Source organism: Chinchilla lanigera, unplaced genomic scaffold (genome assembly GCF_000276665.1).
Source record: "Chinchilla lanigera isolate Chin_1 unplaced genomic scaffold, ChiLan1.0 scaffold00021, whole genome shotgun sequence".
Taxonomy (NCBI): Eukaryota; Metazoa; Chordata; class Mammalia; order Rodentia; family Chinchillidae; genus Chinchilla; species Chinchilla lanigera.
In genome coordinates, this window is record NW_004955422.1 from 11,355,757 (window position 1) to 11,376,004 (window position 20,248).

Genomic DNA, 20,248 nt, shown 5'->3' on the forward strand with positions numbered 1-20,248 from the left:
ATAGTATAAAGTATAAAAAGATAATTTAATATAATGGATTGTATGTGAAATTACCTCTATTTTGGTTTGTAATTTGAAACAAAATCCCAAGTATCTTATTTCCTAAGAATTCAAAATATGAAGTATGACTGAAAGAGAATTTTCCTGAAACTTGACTGAAGGCTTTTCCATTCTATTCCCTGGCCCTCTCTCTCATAAAAACATGACAGACTTTAAATTCCATTTATTTCCTTCGTTCTCCTTCACTTCACTTTGGGAGAGGACTATAATCAGCTAAGGATATTACAAAGCAGCTGAGGATATACCTGATTTTTTTTTTTAAGTAAATGATCTCTTACATTAGCAAAATGCTTAATCAAATAGAATAAATCTTTTATACATTGCATTAGAATTTGAAAGTAAGGTTTACCCTCCTAATTTGAATAACCTACTTTTTAAAGAAAGATCTGCCTACACATGAAAGTTTTGTGTTAAAAATCATCAATGTACATTAAAAATGTTTCTTAAGAAATTTGTACTGTTTTTAATTGTTTTGAAATAGTACAATGAAATGTATTTCTCCAGCAGTTAGAACTGTATAGGTTTATTATATTTCTTTTCACTTTTAAGCGCCTATGTATTATTAAACAAACCCGACTATCTTGCATTCCTTCTGATAGGAAGTACAAATGATGTGAGAGGTACTAGGGACGAGACACGAGAGGAAAAATGGAATAATTTGAGAACAAAAAACAGCTGTTACAGTACACATAGCTAAGAAGAAAAGCATCAGTCTATATAGCTCTTCATGGTGAGACTATCAATTTCCTAGTCAAAGATTAAAACATCTATAAAAAGGAGCTAGGGTCATCTATCAATTATTACATACAAGGAAAAAAAAATGTGAAAAGTATCATGATTACAGAGTAATAACATGTACTGAGACTGTGGACCTTGCAGTACCTTTAAAATCAAGTCATAATTTCTCCTTGGAATTTAGTGCAGTATAAACAAACATGTTTGTTCTAGGAAATCTGCAAGAAAAGCATTTGGAAAATCGTTTTTCGTAAATGTATAAACTACTACTAAGATGGATTGATAAAATTACTTATAAAATATACATTAATTATTTTTATGTTCTTTCTTATCTGAAAAATAAATATCTTACTCAGAGGACATTACCACAGCATTAGGTTGGCCAGGAGTCGATACTGGTGGGATCATTGGACGTGGATAAGACGGCCCAGCGGTGACCTGTGGGGCTACAGATGCTGTGGGAGTGGAGGGAGGAGCTGCGGCTGGCCTGGATTCAGTAATCTTGCCTGCCTGTTTCAATTTGACCAGGTTGAGAGCATCCCTGGAGATGAGAGGAAATTAGATAACTAGTTAGCAACAAAGGAATATAAGACAACCCTTAGAAAATGGAGGCAAGATGTAAAGGGAGATACAGAAATATCATTGCAAAGCGTACAATGCAAAAGCAATTATTTGAGCTCGAAAAGGAAATCCTTTTCCTACATGGCCTGCTGATTCTCATTTAGCTAGTAGCTACGTACATATACATTTTCAAAACTAAATAACAGAATTTTATGAAAATACTGGATATAGATAGTAATCTTTACAGAGCAAATTATTCTTTTTGTTGGGAGTAGAATGTCACTTGATAAGAGCAATTCACTAATTAAAGCATGCCTTCAATCTTTATACCTGTGAAATAATTTTCACATAGCATTCGGAAAGTATGAAATTTACTGTATCAAAGGTTTTCAGTAAGCTATTTACTAAAGCATTATTTCTTCTAGTGCAAATGAGCTTTTTTATGGCCAGAAAATTACATTACTTTTAATTTGCTCAATATGCAATTAGCACAACCTAACATAAAAAACCAAATTCACAGCATCACTTAGAATGAAAAATAGCTTCAGATTTACCTTTTTATTACTTCAAAAAACAAAATTATCTTTTTTTTTTAAGGGTATAATTAAACTACAATATATGCCAAGTCTTCAATTCATTGTACTAAGTTGCCTTGGGGAAAAGTAATGTATTTTTTTAAACAGCTTTTCAGAAAAAAAAATTTTTTTTGTCTTTTGAGAGAGAGTCTCCCTATGTAGTTCAGGCTGTCTTGAACTCACTGTGTAGCCCAGGATGGCCTCAAACTCATAGCAATCCTCCTGCCTCAGCCTTCTGAGTACTGGTATTACAGGTGTGCACCACCATGCCCCAGTTAGAAGAATTTTTTAAAGTACTTTTTGTATAATATAGAAAAACAAAATCAGAGCAACACAAATCTAAAGACAACTTATAGTTTAAAACACAGTTAATATTTCAGTATTGTCCTGATTTTGACGTCATCAAATCAAAACCATAAAGGGAGACACTTTGCATCTGCTGAGCACATCTGACATGACAATTATCCTCCCCTCACACACAATCTCCTATTTAATATCTTATAACAACATCATAGGCAGACTTCTAAAGTGGTGCCAGTGTTGTTATGCTGTATCAGTGATGGTAAACCTTTCAGAGCTTTCAGGGATACTAACAGCCCGCTGAGGCACACATGCCCTATGTTCGCCACCAATGCCCTATATGATCCCTGTAGCCTGTAAGTGGGTCTATGAATATGACATGTATCACTGCCCTGATTAGGCTACGTTATATGACAAAGCTGATGGGATTCTGTGTGTGACTAAGGTTCCAGATCAGTAGACTTCAAGTTAATCAAAAGGCAAATTATCTTGGAGGAGCTAGACATAACAGGGAAGAAGGAACTGGGTCTCCTGAAAGAACCACGGGCTAAAAGAGATTCAACTGCTGGCCTTGAAGCAAATAGTTATCGTGATTTCTATCTACAGAGACGGCCACGAGGGCAGGATCTGAAGGAAGCTGAGCTCTAGGAGGTGAGAGTACTGCCTGATTGACAGCTAGCAAGGAAATAGGTGTTGCAGTCTGATAGCCCCCAACTGGAAGAGGACCCCCAACCTTCATATGACACCTCACTCTGGGTGATGCCTGGATTTTAGTCCTATGAAACTATAAGCCATGCTGCGCCCAGACTTCTGACCTACAGAACTGTTAGGTAACGAACAGGTATTCAAGGTGCCAAGTTTGTTGAAACTTGTTATCCACAATAAAAAAGTAACATAGATAAGAATGTTCTAACCTGGGGTACATCATTAAAGAGACACCTCAATGCGCACTGACATGTTTGCCAGGAAAGAGGATCTGTGCTTTGTATCAGATGCAGAAAGGGACACATGACTTTGCATTAAGTGCAACTAACTTATTTCAAAACTAATAAACTATGTTTAGATGAGAGGTCATATTGACAAGTAAATCTAAAACAATACATCACAGTGGATCCCTAAGTATTGAAAGAGGGTAAAAGTGGAAAAATAACCCTATCATGTGTCAAATAAGCGTTCATGTTATGCGATCTTAATTTACAGATGAGTAGGTTCACAATGGTTAAATTCTCTGTCTAAAGCACAGTATTTCTCAAGCACCTATTCGAGATGTCGGGTGATTCCAGGTTAAAAAGGACACTTTCCATCACATTGTTACATATGACACATTGTTACATATTACATATCAATACATAAAGAAATCAACACGATTGTGATGGATCTGAAATAAAGAAAATAAAGTAGAATAATGAGATAAAGAGCAATGGATTAGAAACAGGGTAACTTTCAAATCAGATGGTCAGAGAAGGACTGAGAAGATATTTGTGAAGAATTATATGAAGGAACAAGGTCAAGAGCTAGAAAAAGAATCTTCCCAGGCAGAAGGAAGAACGAGGGTAAAGGCAGGAAAGAGCAGAGGGAAGCGCAGCACTGAAGGAGTACATGAATGAGGCAGAGTCACAAGACAAAGCTGGAGCGGTAGGCAGCGAGTAGCGCCACAGCTGGTTTCAAACTCCGGAGCCAATCCAAAGCCTGCCCATTTTCTATACATTTTCCAATACCTATGTACGTGCTATGCAAATTAAATACAAAATATGGCAGAGTTTTCTCCTAAGAACAGACTGTTAGGGAATTAAATAAGCCTATCTGAGTTGAACAGCAACCTTGGAACTGAGTAAAGACACGGGACCTATCTAATCAAAAGCTAAACGTGGGCCTTCCTGACAAAGGCCCTTTTTCCCATAAAGAGTAACAGGAACATACCTGGTAGCAATGCTGGTTCTCAAAAGTAAACCACAACCTGGTCATGGTGATAGAAAGACTGAGGGAGCATCATAGGTACATGTCCTAGGGAAGTATCTTATGGATCTTTGTGGCCTTTGAAAAGCTTACTTTGGTACAGAAATAATTTTAACTCTACTTTTGACATTTATACCTAAAAGTACTGTTTTCCAGTTAACTTCGATTATACCTATGTGTCTGCCAATAAAATCCCTGGAGACCTGTCATGAGCCAAAATTCTAGTCAGACTGAAAAAATGCCTACACCGATATAAAATAGGGCTTTCTGTTGATTTAGAAAAATGCTTCCAAAAACAGAAATTTAGAAAGCTCTCATAAGTCACAGCCTAACTATTAGTCTCTTCCACTTTATGTAACATAATTAAATATATCTCTCTGCCAAACTGTTCTACTGATCTGGATTTTAAATAAAATTAAAATTTAATGCCAGAATGGCAAAACCAACATACATTAATTTCCTTATATGAAGATCACTAGTATACTCTCAAGTCAATAAAAAAGCAATCATACAAGACAAGGAGGCTAAAAATTTGTTTTTAATACCTAAATATACCTATTTAAAATCAGGTTGGTGATTATACCTACATGATACTACCTACATACGTTTTTATCCCACTGTCAACCTAATGATCACTTACTATTTTATCAAGAAAAAGTTAGCTTACCTGTATCCCTCTGGCAATTACGATTTGGGTGGGTAAAATGTCACTTGCTACTCATACAAGTAAACAGGACTCATTAATTGTAAGCAAGCACATAGCAAGCACTTCTGGTCACTGGTTCACAGTAAACTTTCATTGCTGATTTTATAATTACATACTTTATGAAGTATAAATGTTAAGTATTGCTTAATACCAGTCAACAACTTAGTTTCTGTAGTGCAGGAATGATTTTAATAATTTCCATGGGCTAAATAATTAATTATATTGAACTTACAAATTAAATAGGCATGAAGAGCTTTAAAAACTTGGAGAAAAACAAATACTCTATGCAGATCCTGCACAAACACAGAGGATGCTCTGGAAATTCCCTGTGGGAGCACCTTCTCTATCACAATCTCCCATAAAGCAATTCATTTGGGTGAATTAATTTTAAAAAGAAGAGTTACCAAAAAGGGGACTCTGGTATGCCTGTCTTACCAGATTCTTGAGGTTGTGATATGAACAAAAACATTAACTCCAATTATGATTTAAGAATCAGATATACCAAAGACAGGAAGGCTACAGGCGAAGAACCTACATGTGTTCTGCCTCCAACTGCAGCCCGGCATTTGGCTCTCCTTTAATATTCTGACAGTCACCTGGAGGCATTTTCCTGAATCAGGGCTCACACTTTGCACAACATATATCCTAAGGAATACATCTGAATGCAAAATTGCAATAGTAGCTCTGACACCTATGATTTTCTTCACAAATCTAATGGGTCAGAAGATCATTTTAACTGACTATTGTGCTACTTGCACTTGCAATTGACCGAACATAGAGGAAACTACCCCTCACCATGTCCAGAAAGTGTGCTAATGGATTTTGCGGGGCATTTTACTGCCCAAGCCTACTATTTTTCTTTTTCGTTTGTTTGTTTTTGTTTTTCTCCGGTACCGAGAACCGAGCTCACGACCTTGCGCTTGCCAGGCAGGCGCTTTTGCCGCTGAGCTAAATCCCCAGCCCAAGCCTACTATTTTTCAACCGCCAGAGGATAACTTTTCTGTAAATAACACCAGGCCATTCACTTTAAAACACTGACATCTTTATCTTCAGTAACCACAGAAAGCAAAAATCTTCAGTAGTGTACAATTTAAGGATCCATTTTTCTCATGAAACCTTTTGTAATATTTCATATTTCGAAGCCTATTAATTTAACTATGGTGGCGAATTAAGGAATAAGGGCAAGGAAGAGAACTGGGAAAATGAAGAAGAAAGATGGCAGAAATATGAAAAGCTTAACTTTAAATTGTGCTTTTAGGGTATCCAGAAGATAATACTGTACAGTTCTGTTCTCCATAGGAAATGTTACATTAATGATTTTCAAGTCAGGCTTTTTTAAAAAAGCAGTATGTATATTATCACATATGTACTAAGCACATATGGAAAAAGAAAAAGGTCTTATTTTTTTATTCCACCACTGCCACACTACTTCACTGTCTTCTAAAAGGTCACCTAATCACCAAATTCAAAGGCCTTTTCTCAGACCCCATCTTCTCTGACTTTTCATCCACCTCCCAATTTAACCTTCCAGATACTCTTGACTATGGACGATCTCAATTACACTGCTTTATCACATACCAAACCTACCTCTCAAGTCCCAAGCTATCTCCCCTGACACATCTTCACTTTACTGATCCTAATCCCTGGAGGGATTCTAAAAGCTAACCATGAGCTTCAAATATAACTCACTCCACGCCAAGACAAATGCGTCCCCAAAACTATTCACTTCAGTTTGTGTACCAATGTTTTCACCACACAGACCAGAATTCCAAAGTCCTTCCTCAACTATTGTCACCCTGGCCTACAATCTATGTTCAAAGGCTTCTGGATTCCATCCTCATGGTGTCTCTTCAGAATCTCCCTTTTACTACTTCTACACACATCAAAGTAAAAAAGTATGATCTCTTGAATTAATTACTTTACAAGCCTAGTAATTTACTTCCTTATCATAAAGATTTTGTTTCAATTTCTCCTACACAAATTTGAAAAACTGATCCTTCTAAGCACAGCTGTGATTATTTTATACTTTACCCAATCTAAATAACTGAATGAATTAAATGTAGATTCTTCATCCTGTCCCTCAGAATCGTCAGCAAGGCAGATCTATCTTTTTATGGAGATAACTGTTTTATTCCATTTCTACAGAATTGTACTATGGCATACACCGGTAAATGATTAACAAAATAAAGGTATCAAGTATAGGTACTAAATGAACGTTGACGTGGGTAAAGAAACTAGCCTTGACTGGCTGTGAGGATTTTTAATTTTAGTTTTTTAATGGGTAAGTGAACCTTTAAATCCTCTAAAAATGCCATGGTTTAGAATATTCTTTCAGGAGCTTTCAGGACAGCAGATTTCCAACACATGTACTATGGTATAAACTACCCAGTGCGTATGTCACAGAAACACGCACACACATTTGGTTATAAAATAGTAAGGCCATACTTCAGTGCAGTAGCGGTGAACCCAGGGCACACGTTATTTGCTTTTAAGACAAAAGATGTCCATGTATGAGATGTTTTTTCTAAACTAAAACCTCAGTGTTCAGGTTTAATTGCACTGTTGGCACTTTGCAATAGATAAGTGGGTTCTGGGTTGCAGTTTGGGCACTCATCTCTAAAAGGTTTGCCATCACTGGTATAGAGAAATGAGGACCTCTAAGAAATAAAATTAATTGCTTTCAATAGAAGCAATACCCAACAGTAAATCATTGCTCTAATGAACAGAAAATTAGTGAAAAAAGTCAAGTTGCCTAGTCCAGCACTACCACTTAATAATTTCATACCATTTGTTTTATCTCAAGTTATAAAGATTCTGGTCAGTACTATTATATCTTACTAGTGTTAGTCAAGCATGGAATGAGTGTATTGCTTCAAAAGATTAGTTTAGTTTGAAATATTTAATATGACTGTCAACAGAAATGTGCCACATATTACTACAGAGTTCATAAGCCTATTTGCTTATTCTCTGTCTTCTGCCTTAGATTAAGTCCCAGTAGAGAAGGGGCCATCTGTTTTAATATACTCTTAAGAGACTCAAAAAATTTAGACAACTGGAAAGATGCACTCATCTCTTGAAAAACGAAGTCTCATTATCATATAAAGATGCCAGTTCTTGCTTGTGCTAACATTGACCGGAAAAATTTTTATGCCTACATCTTATACCCTGAGCAACTACTTTGAAGATAACAACATGTAATGTACTGACTATTGTTTTTCTCCTATGATTTTGTTATAAATGTTTGACTTACCTTTTCTCCATAAAAGAAAAACACAAAAGATGCCAGTTCTCACAAAGTTAATTAAATACAATCCCATAAAACTTTTCTCCACCCCTACCAGTGGAGCTTGAAGATTTGCTTAAAATTCATTTGGAGGAATAAAGTAAGACTATCCCAATAAAACTAGTTTATAGAAAAAGAAGAGCAATGGAAAGAAATCTGATCTCTCTATCAGATTTTAAAGCATACTATAAAACACTTATAATTAAAAGTATGGTACTAAGAAAAGTGGTACTAACTCATGGAGAAGCAGATCAATGGACTAGAAAAGAAAAGCCACAAACAGAACCAACTGTTACTTTGAAACAAATGAATAAAATCTAAATAGCTAAGAACTATATTACTTGTAAAAATATATTTCCACCTTTCAGAAATTTAAATGCAATTGGGTGATGACTTAATACAAACGTGAAACAATATAAAGTTGTTTCCCTATTTGGCAATCTAGTTTTCTGCATTAATCACCATTTCTAAGGATCCGGCTTAATTACATACTAAATTAGAAATGTTCTTCAATACTGCAGCAATTATTCAGAAAACAACTCTTGCATAGAATACAATCTACCCAGACAAAAGCAATTCAAAGCACAAAAGGAAAGTGTATCTCCTTTTAAATCTAAACACTGAATAAGCTCTTTTAAAAATCCTTCAGAAAAAGATAAATAACCGAATTGATTATTACAAAAAGCACCCACATACTCTTTAGTGAAGATCCCCCGAGGGCCGGTAGCTGTGCCCTGGCTGGCATCCAGTGCATGTTTCTCCAGAATGTTGCGCGCAGCTGGACTTAAACGGAACCTAAGAAGAAAACATGAAACTGAATGGAACTAATTAACATTTCCATTGATTCAAACAGATCTAAATGTCAAAAGTTTGGGGGATAATTAGAAATTTAAAATACTAAAACTAAAATGACTCCCATAGATGGTCACAGTCAAATAAATTCGTCTGTACTGCTCTATTTTACTTTTCAAAACATTTTCAGAAAAAATTAACTAGTTACTATGTCAGAGTACTCTTTTAGTAAGAGTACACATTCATTAGCAAAAAGTAGTCATATTTTAAGTAATTAAATTTTAAGTAATTAAATTTCAATGGCCCTTCCTAACACATCAATAAGGAACGAACTATACTGTGCATATATTTTTATCATGACAAACCATACAGAAAATTTTAAATCTTAAGCATTTTAAGGTATACAGTTCAGTGGCATTAAGTACAATCACGCTGTTGTGCAACAATCACCATCATCCATCTCCAAAACTTTTTCATCTTTCCATTGAAACTCACAGTCATTAAGTAATAACTTCCCATTGTTCCTGCCTCCCAGTCCCTTATTATTCTACTTGGTCTCCATCCATTTTATTATGGATTTCATATTTTGTGTCAGTGGAATCACACAATGTATGTGCTTCTGTGACCAGCTTCATTTTCCTCAGCACGTCTTCAAGGTTTGTCCATGTTGTAGCATATACCAGAATGTCCTGTCTGTTAAGGCTAAAATACATTTCAAGGTATGTACATACCATTTCGGACATATAAGTTGTTTCCACCATTTTGCTATTATGTATAGTGCTGTGAACAGTGAACACAGATGTATAAATACGATGCCTCCTTTTAATTCTTTTGAATATATTTAGAAGTAGACTTGCTGGATGATATGGCAATTCTCTTTTCTGAACAAACGTCATACTGTTTTCACTGAAGCTATATCATTTTACATTTTCACTAGCAATGCACAGAGTTCCAGTTTCTCCACATCCTCACCACCACTGATTATATTCTGAGGTTTTTGTTTCTCTTGTTTTTTAATAATAACCATCTTAATGTTATGGCAGAAATTCCCTTGGCACAAATTGGACTGTATTCTACAACAGACCCGACTCTACTGAGAACAAAACTAGAGTTTAATTTGAGGCTAGCCACCCTCAATTCTCTTGCCAATCTGGAAGCAGGAATGGCCAACTTTGTTTCACCTTATATACATTTTGGTTTCCATTGGCAACAGTTTGGGATGTTACATTCGCTGACCCCAGTGAGCATATGGTGTTTCTCTCAGCCTGTTGGACCCCAGGTCAGTTGCAAGTCACATGTCTAACCATGATAGATGTTTCCCACATTATATTCCATTTGTCTCCTTTTTTACAACCTATGCATTCCTTTAGGGTTACAATGTTTACCTAGAGCCAGGAGATGGAACTGCCCAGGCAGGGTCACGGAGGGTTACCTAGGCCTAGGTGCCCCCTTATCTTGGGGAGACATTCCTGGGCAGTGTTGATCTGGGGAATTAGCTCTTACACTGTTCCAGGAGGCTTCCCAAGGCACCATGTAGGCTTTTACCAAAACTATTTTATCTAAAATAGTATGTTAAGATTCACTGTCCCCCACACTAATAGCTTTGGAGCAGTGTCTCATTAGGATTTTGATTTGTATGTCCCCAATGATTAAAGATACTATGTTTTTCACGTATACATTAGCCATCTTTTTATCTTGGGAGAAACATCTAAGGCCATTTTCCCTTTTTAATTGGGTTTGTTTTATTGTTATTGAATTGTCTCCATATATTTTTTAAAATCCTTGGTTTTATAGGAAAGCATTTTTATTTTACATATACTTCAGAAGAATAAGAATAGAGAAACAACTATATTGAGTGTAGGACAAAGAAGCAAGTGCACCAAGTTCACATGGCTACTAAGTGTCTATCTTCTCTTAAAACCTTTAAGCAACGTAACAAACATAAATGACTGCATATTCAGACAAAGAATGTAAGTGAAACAGGCTGGGTCTGAAAGTTTAAAACTAGCAAATGTAGAAGAACAATTTGCTATATTTCCAGAAAGTAACTCTACTTGATAATTGTGTAGCATCATGAAATCTTTAGACCTTTAAAGAGAAACTCAAATTTCTATATTTTAATATAAGATCAGCAAAAGACCAATTCAAAACTTTCTATTTTTTTTTTTTTAAATTACTGTGTAGGCCAACACTGTACACATTTACAGGTGAGTGAGCCAGTTTCCAACCTACATAGGGTGACCTCAGATTGATCTCAGAACGTACACTTACCTTTGCAAGAGGACAATACAGTATCATATAAAACACACTGATGAGACACTCTCTGACTTTCATAGTAAATCAAAAGAAAATAAAAGGAGTCAAAACACAGGAGTCTTATTTTCTGTCTATGAATTATTGTGTTATGCCTTATAATATGTACAAATGCTATGAGTTGATTAAAAATAGCAAAGCAAAAAACCCCTCAAATTAATACTTGGAAAACACTGTGAAATTTTTTCTGACCAGAGCTGACAATGATAACTAAAGAAAAAAGTAACAAATGAAAGGCTCTGCATTATTTTTTAAGTCCAGAAGCAGTTCTCTATGACAAATTTCTTAACATAAGGTAATTCTGCATACTTACTGAGAATATTAAACTAAGTAAGTAAAACTTGTTAGAATTTAGAGAAGTTATCAATTGAAGCTATGTGAAGTAAAATGTTTACTAAATATCAGTTTTGTTATTGAGCAGTTGAGCTCTCATCTGTCAGAAGCTCAAATGCAAGACAGTTTGAAAAGGAATACATGTTAAGCTGGTAATTTCATCTTGTCAGTTACACATTTGAAAACAGAATTCACATTACAGTAGTTAGAACTCCATGAATGGGAACACAATAAGGAAGTCTGGATACTGAATGCCATCCTGGAATTGTAAAACCTAATTCAAGCTCAGTGTGGACACAGACTGTTTTGTGCTCCTCTGAGCAAGCAGGGCTTTCAGAGTACCTGGAACACAGCAGGTATCCAACACGTGTTTACTGAATGAACAACGATAACAAACTACTCACTCCCAGATGAGAAAAAAGGCAAGATTAGCAACTTCCTACTTAATGAACAAAGATGCTTTGAATATAATAATGATTAAAAATCCCAAGAACGGCCATAACTTCTTTTATATCATTATGCAAGTAAACATACTCACTGCAATGTACCGGGCGGGGGTTCCTTCTTAACAGATAGAGAAATCTGCGGTTCTGGTGCGGGGCCAGGCACTGATGGTTTTGCAACTGGTGGTGGAGGACCTACATCTCTGGGGACTTCAACGTGCTTCCAGTCTTTTCCTTCTTCAACCATCAACCCAATTAGTGCGCCTAGCCGAATATTTTTAGTTCCTTCTTCAACCTACGTTGTAAAAATAAAATAACAGCAGAGATGGAAAGCCTCAGGAGAGAATGAAGGAGTTTATTTCTTAGTTGGATACTTTGTACTGGCTAGAAAGATCTAAACGTGAGCTAGAAGTGCTTTCAACTGGGCTGCTTGCCTCCACCTTCCTTTCCTACCTTCTCCACGTACCCTCCTTCGCCACTCTTTCTCTCCAAGTTACTCATGCAGCCTCCTGAAAGGAAGGAAAAATCTAGATCTGCTCCTTTTTCTGGCAGCCTTCAAATATGTAAGCGATACTGTTGCTATGTCAATTAAAACAAATCCAAAACAAGAAACTGTGGTTGTGTATTTCAATTACTTGTCTTTCCCAGACAGTCTACACGATGGCTTCAGAGGTACAAGAGCTCACAAGAGATTAACTCTTTCAAATTAGTCCTACCTTAAAATTATTTTAAAGCAAAATCTTTTCAGTAAACTTTAGTCTCTGTATGGGGCGGACGGAGAATCTTCCACTGTATAGATGGAACGGGTTAATTATTCTGGTTGTGTTAAATACGGTTTAACTGTTTCTCTATTATTTCTCTGAATCTCTATCTACTTATAAAATCTGAGAAATAAATCTCATGGGCTTTTTATAATTATACCAGAAACACAGTGGTGTCCCTGCTAACCAATTTTTCACACAGTAGCTGCCAGCTAATAACCTAAGAGATCAAAAATGATTTTTAAAAGATAAATATATTTTAAGCAGTTAAACAGAATTAATTTATAAAGTACAAGCTAATTCTGATTTACTAATTACCAGTCCCTGGAATGCCATTAGATAGCAATATTTTGTAGTGTCATTAAAGAAAGAAAATGTTATTCTTTTCAATTACTCTAAATAAGGTTCATTACAGATGTATTTAATGAAAAACAGAGTGATAGGTTTCAGGGCATCCCTAACACAGTAATTATATAAGAAAGCGTAATTCCTAGGATGGGCTTGGCACTTTGGAGTCACACTAATTATGCTTATTTGTATGTGTGCTACGCATAAGGCATAAATTTTGTAGATTAAGAAACTTTATAAATGTACTAATTACCAATGAAGAATATGGACAATGCTTTAATGAAAAAAGCATAAGAAATGGGTATACAAAACTAATGAAGGACACATAACGAGTTAGAAATTGTGGAAAACCACTGAACAATCCAAGAAAAATTTAGCTGCTTGGTTGTTGTATATTAAAAAGCTTCACTTCTGTGGGCTGTTCATGTGTCTTTACTATGTCAAAAAGATAAGCAAAGATTAGTATTATATTTAAAAAACTTTTTTTAAAATCTTCTTTTTCCTTTTCTCTCCCCCAACCCAGTTCCTCTTCCCTTTTGAACAATTTCTTCCTACTTCACATGTCTACTGTACATGTGGGTCCTTATTTATCCTTTCAGTTTCTCACACCAGGAGACAGCGTGATGCTTACCCGTGCGTGTCTGATTTATTTCACTTAAGAGTATGGTCTCAAGGTACATCCATTAACCTAGAAATATCTCAAGTTAATCCTTCTTTTTGGCTAAGCAGTACTCCATTGTATAAAAAAATTCTTTTCTATGCATTCCTCAGTTGGTGGACATTTGGGTTGTTTCCAAGATTTAGCTATTACAAACTATGTTGCTATAAACATGGGTATGCATATATTGCTGTGATACAATGTTTTTAATTCTTCCAGGAAGATACCCAGGAGGAAAATAGCTGGGTCAAGTAGAACCTCTAGTCCCTAGTTTTTGGAGGAGTCTCTACACTGACTGCTATAGTGGCTGCACCAGTCTACACTCCCAACCAACAGTGGAGGAGGAAAAAAAGATTTAAAAAAAGAGGATAAAATAGAAACAAAGCTTTGTAAATAGGGAAGGGAAAAAGGGTTGAAGGGATGGGAGGGGATTGGGGAAAAAAAGAGTAATCTAGGGCTAGGGATTTAGCTCAGTGGCAAAGCGTCTGCCTGGCAAGCGCAAGGTCATGAGTTCGGTTCCCAGTACTGGAGAAAAACCAAAAAAAAAAAGAGTAATCTAAATATATCATATACAGGTACAAATTCCCTATGATGAATATGATCTTTATGTATAGCTAAACTGTACCAATAAACTTAATTTAAAATTAAAAAAAGAAACAGCTGGAGACCCATATGGAGGGGGCGGCTGAACCTTGACTCTTATTTTGAATCATAAAACATTTACACTATTTCATAGACCTAAATGTAAAAAATAAAACTATAAAACTACTAGAAAAAATATAAGAGAAAATACTTGTGATCTTGGAGTAGGCAAAGATTTTAAAAGCAGGCCACAAAAAGCATCAATCATTAAAAATAATAAATTTGGATCCCTTAAAAATCAAAATGCAAAAAATTGCTATACCACAGACAGAAAATATTGTCCACCCGTACGTCTGATGAAAGACTATCTCTGACCAACAATGAGGATGAGCCTGTCTTTGCACATGTTACCCATTCTGATTTTCTCTTTCTATACAGGGCCTATATGTATCTTTTGCCCATTAATTTTTTTGTTTTTTTTTTTTTTTGAGACGAAGTCTTCCTATGCAGTTCAAATTGGCTTTGAACTCACTATGTAACCCAGGCTGGCCTTAAACTCAGAGTGATCTTCCTGCCTCAGCCTCCCAAGTGCTGGAATTACAGGTGTGTGCCACCCCACCCGGCTTGCCCATTTATTTTTACTACATTTCCTTTCTTTCTTTTTTGTGCAGGTTTTCAACTTAGTTCCCTGACTCGTCTAGTTATAGCCTTTTGTTGACCAATGACATGAAGACATTCTTCTCTCAGCACATCACTCATTTGCTAATTTTGTCTGTAGTAAAACAACACTTCATTTTGGTGTAGTCAAAATCCATCACTTCTCATCTTGTGAATTATGCTTCAAAAGTCGTAACAAGTCATTTCCTATCATACATAGAAATACTATCATACATGTAAATTATCAGCTTTAACTAAGATACATCATGTACAGGTACAAACTCCCTATGATGAATGTGATCATTATGCATATCTAAATTATACCAATAAACAATTAAAAAAATAAATTTTTAAAAGATCATTATTAGACTCATACTTTTTCTTCTCCCAAAAGTGTTTACTTGTTTATGAAATGTTAATCCAAAATCAAAGCAAAATGCCAACTTTTCTAAAAAATTGATAGCAAAAGCATTAAATATAAATTCTGATAAGTACTTTTAAAATTGAAACATAAGATCAATATCCTACTACAAAGAACATGATGTATTCATTTTCTCCAGTTTAAAAAGTTCAATCACAGAGCAGGAAACTCACATACACTGAGACTCTGTTTCAAAATAAAAAATTGAAAAGGGGCTGGAGATTTAGCTCAGGAAGATGTCTCTGAGTTCAATTCCCAGGGTCATGAAAAAAGAGAATGATTAATTCTACTTCTGAAAATTACTACAAAGAACAGTCTACTAATATAATAAAAATTATCAGTGAATACATTACCAGGCAATAAAATATTGGCACTTGCCTGTAATCCCAGCCCTGGGAGACTTCGTAAGACTGTTTCAACCTAAGGTAACCTAATGTGGCAGGAGCACAGTTAGGGCCCTGGTGGCTCATGGCTGAGAACATGGCATCCATGTTTGCGTGTTAGCAGGGCCACTGGCTTCCCTGGGTGACTCCCCATGGCTCCACCCACCTCTACTGCAAGCCTCCCAGTACTGTGCACTCCTGGCTGACCCAGCCTCACTATGGCAGCTATGTGGCACGGCACGCTCAATCTCACGCTGGGTGCCACAGGCAAAAGCATTCTACACGATCGCTGGGCTCTTTACCAGGAGCAAGGCATGATGGACTTGCTGCACGCCTGCCAGCACTGTGGCTACTTAGCAACCTACATAAACAAAAACATCAGCTTTGCCAGTGTGAGAATTTACCCACATGGATCGCTGATGCTGGACCTTTGGAGTTAAAACATTGATACACACGCAGGACAAAGAAGAAACTGATAACCTTTTGAACAAAGCAGAAGAAAGAATGAAAGAAATAAGCCAGGGCAGTCCAGGGCAGGTGAAGCATTTGCCATCCATAGTTTTAGAAGGCACCTTCAACAGCCACTGGCCTGCTGCTGATGAGTATGACACAGATGAAGTGGGGTACGATGAAGGTCCACCTTATCAGAACAATACAAGTTTACACTCTAAGCAGGTTGGAAATATCTTTGTCCTCAGTGGGGATGGTAATTTGGCAGAGTGATTTGGCCTACACCAGGATATCATGGGCAGTGGCAAAGTAGACGACACTGGAAGAGATGAGCTGCTTCTGGGAGGCAGAAATGGAGGCATATTGTGTGAAACGGTAACCTAAAGAAAAAGATAGTCACTATGGTAGAGACTGACTACACAGTGTTTGACAGGTGTAAGAACCACATGCAAAAGCATGTGGTGACATCTGAGGTAGACCACTGTCATGACCTAGTGGAAGACTGTATTCCAGGGCTGAAGAGATAGACAGGGAAGGGAGACAATGACATTATGTGATTAGCGATCTGACAACTGTCCCCATCTTCATGTTTCCAGAAGACGACTCCATGTGGAGATTTCTCTTCTTGACCAACTGGTTCTTGACCTCTCAATGAAAGCAATGAAACAGGATGGGAAATACTTTACACAGGGCAACTGCGTCAATTTCCCAGAAGAACTTGGGTGCCTATATTATCCTGTGGAATTCTTGAAGTAAATTATCGGTACCCATTCATACTTGGAATTGGAGGTATTTTACACCACCTGGAAGAAAGCTAACCCTTTAAGAGGTTCATTTCCTAACCATGTGTGCCACAAACCGCTTCTGGTCCTCTGTATGCAGCACATGACATCAAAAAAAGTTAGGCAATTGTGAACTCCAAAGTTTTCTCTTTTAAATTTAGAAAAGCAAACAATGAACTATGGTATTATATTTTAAGAAGTCAGATGAAGGACAATTAGCACAGTAGAGAGTGCAAAATGCACTGACTCCCTAGAATGTGATTTTTATTACATTTTATTTCTGTATGGGTTTGTTTTGCTTTGGTTTCAGTACACCTTAAATTTGGACCTCTGGAAGAATGAACATCATTATTTTGTTCCAGAAGAAATTTCCTTTTGTGTTTCTCTTCAAAAAATTGACTTAAATATAAAAATGTCATGGTTTTCAAAGAAAGGACAGCAAATTAAAGCAATGAGGCAATTAAAATTGAAAGAGAAAAAAAAAAAAAGAAAAAAGGGTCTTGGGTTCAACAACCAGTACTGGGAAAAAAAATAATTTTAAGACAACCTCTAGTAAACCCTCCACATACATCATCCTGAAACTACTTTACTGAGTTATCATTTGAAATACTTGCTAATTTGATGTAAATTTAAGACTAAAGTTCATTAATTGATTCTATATGTACAATAAAGATTATCTGCATGACAATTTACTAGTGATTAAAAGAGAATTTAAAAACCCTTCCATTAACAGAAATAAACTGGAAATAAATCACATTATTTACACTGACAGCAGTTATTCTCATTAAAACATGAGGAATACCTAAGCTTTTTTCTTGACTCACACATAATATTACCTTACATTTAAAATGGAATTGAGATGAAAAATTGTACAGCTGCTTAAAAAGAAAACAGTACACTTGTGAAGGTACAATAATATAAAAGCCTCTGAAAAACTATGAAATTAAACTCATAGGAAGAGAAAATACAATTTCCAATCCTTTCAAAAATGTAGACTTAAAACATTAAGGTGTAGTCACTTATAGTCTTAGGGTTAAGTACTGTACTTAATTTTGGACCATTCCTTTTTTTAATAAGCTTAGTTATCTAACTCTTTGGTTCCAATAGTAGAAATCTCTTATGTGTATTCCTATAAAATCATTTTATTGTATGTGATAGTCTGAGAATTCTTCTACAATGAAACATAAAGGTATAAAACTCTTGCTAGCGGGGGTGGTGCTGGTGGGGAAGATGGGTAGAAGACAAAAAACAAAACAAACAAAAAACCCACTAGTAATACCACTTTTTTTGTTCGTTTTTTTCCCTGTAAAACTGCAATATTGTGACACGAATATACACACTCCCAATTTCCATTACCCAAGAAGTATACAGAGTAATAAAAGAGTCACAATATGTGTATGTGTCATAGGATCTCTTTTCGGTCAGGAAATAATTGTGCTGAGAGGTGGTTATTCACTGTAACTACCTACCTTTTTGCATAGCATTTGTGTCCAGATGACTATGCATTACTGACCCACTGACATAGTTAGCAATTTGAAATGCATTATTAAGCAGCTAAGTGAAAATTCTATCAATTTTGGAAGATTTTTACAGCCAAACAATCCAAAACTAGGGCCAAGAACATAGCCTGCCAAAAGCATACCAAAAAAATATAACTGGGTTTATTACATATGGTAATTCAAGCAATCTTTTCCTTTTCCAAAATACATATATTAGTTAAATGGTATGAATATTTATATTTATGTAGTTATAAAGATAGGACAATATTAACCTTCAATTCGTATTTCCTCCAAGGAGGTTAACTGTATTTGAACAATGTGTTTTACCCTGGATGTCAGTATCATAAGTGGCTAGTAAAGGATGTATGACACTCTGAAATATCAACAATGAAATATACGTAGATTGAAAAAAAAGTAAAGAAGTGATTTCAAAAAAATGCACAAAAGGCAGGGCACAGTGTTCCAAGCCTGCAATTCTAGCTACTCTGAAAGCTGAGGCAGAGGGATTCCAAGATCAAGTGCAATCTGAGCAATTTAGTGAGACCTCAGAAATTATAAAAAGGGCTAGGTATATAATCTAGTATGCTCAGGACCCTGGCTCAATTCTCAATATTGGGGAAAAAGTAAAAGTGCAACAGGATTTTCTAGAAAGAAACACATTTTAAAAACATTAAAAGATATGTATCTAATTAGAGTATAACAACCCAAAGTGTGTCTTTGAAAGGAAGCTGTACCCAGTCAATGGAGAGGGAAGCGAGGTTCAGAAGTAAAACCATTCTAACAAAGAACTACGAACAGGTACACAGCTTACCTGTACAAATCAAGCTGCACTGTACAAAACGATATGTACAGTCCAGCCAATTGGCCCAACGTACACGGGGGTTACGGTCACCAAGAACGGAACAAACAATTCTAACACTTATCGAACACTTGGTGGGTAACAGGTTTTGGGATGAACATTTACATATTCTCTCAATTAACCATCCCTACTACCTGTGATGTGTTATAATACTTCCACTCCTTTCTGAAGAAGACGGCACCAAGGTTTTTATACTCTCTGCATAGCTAGTAAGTAGCAGTTTTTAACTACATGAAATGCAGCACAGTGTGGCACCAGTCAGTCTTAGCTGCTCTTCCACAGTCTCTGGCAGTTGTGCTGCAAGTGAAGAAACAGCATGCTGGTTCGCTCCATCAGTAACTGGATCATATAACACTAAACAGGGTTCCTTTTACTTACTTTTCTCATATGCCCTAAGGTTGTTTTAAAAATAACATACATCATATACAAAATTCAGAAAAGACAAAAAAATAGGCTATTACTGGACCATCACAGTAAAACATTTTAAACACCTGAATTAAAAATAAATAGAAAGTAACTTTACCTCCAGAAACTTCATGTTTAAGAAGTCTTCCCTGTTGAAGATCATCAAAGCGAAAACTTACCACTATTTTGGCCAAGATGCCGTCATCACTTGCATCTAAGGTAACCACAGCTTTGTCAGTCTCAATTTCACACAGTGCATCTCCAGCGCTCACAGCGTCACCTGCAAAGTAAGACTGGGTTTGTTTTGCTTTGTTTTGTTTTTTTAATAAATATGATTGTTAATATGATGCATGTAAAGCATGAATAAACAACAAAATATTCTACAT

General features: G+C 36.0%; 1 protein-coding gene and 1 pseudogene across 2 annotated transcripts in view; one reads left to right on the top strand and one right to left on the bottom strand.

Annotated features, from left to right (window-relative positions):
• Pdhx (pyruvate dehydrogenase complex, component X) overlaps positions 1-20,248 on the bottom strand; it is a 69,800-nt gene that overhangs the window by 19,991 nt on the left and 29,561 nt on the right. The window contains exons 3-6 of one of the 2 annotated variants that reach the window (XM_005384137.2): positions 20,042-20,142; positions 12,153-12,352; positions 8,873-8,971; positions 1,162-1,336 (exon numbers count right to left, since the gene is read on the bottom strand). In XM_005384137.2, coding sequence (XP_005384194.1) covers positions 1,162-1,336; positions 8,873-8,971; positions 12,153-12,352; positions 20,042-20,142 — 575 coding nt within the window. Of the gene's footprint in view, positions 1-1,161; positions 1,337-8,872; positions 8,972-12,152; positions 12,353-12,510; positions 12,608-20,041; positions 20,143-20,248 lie in introns of those variants that run through there. The other variant, XM_013514244.1, reaches the window with a different exon arrangement.
• On the top strand, positions 15,864-17,438 carry LOC102012971 (annotated as a pseudogene).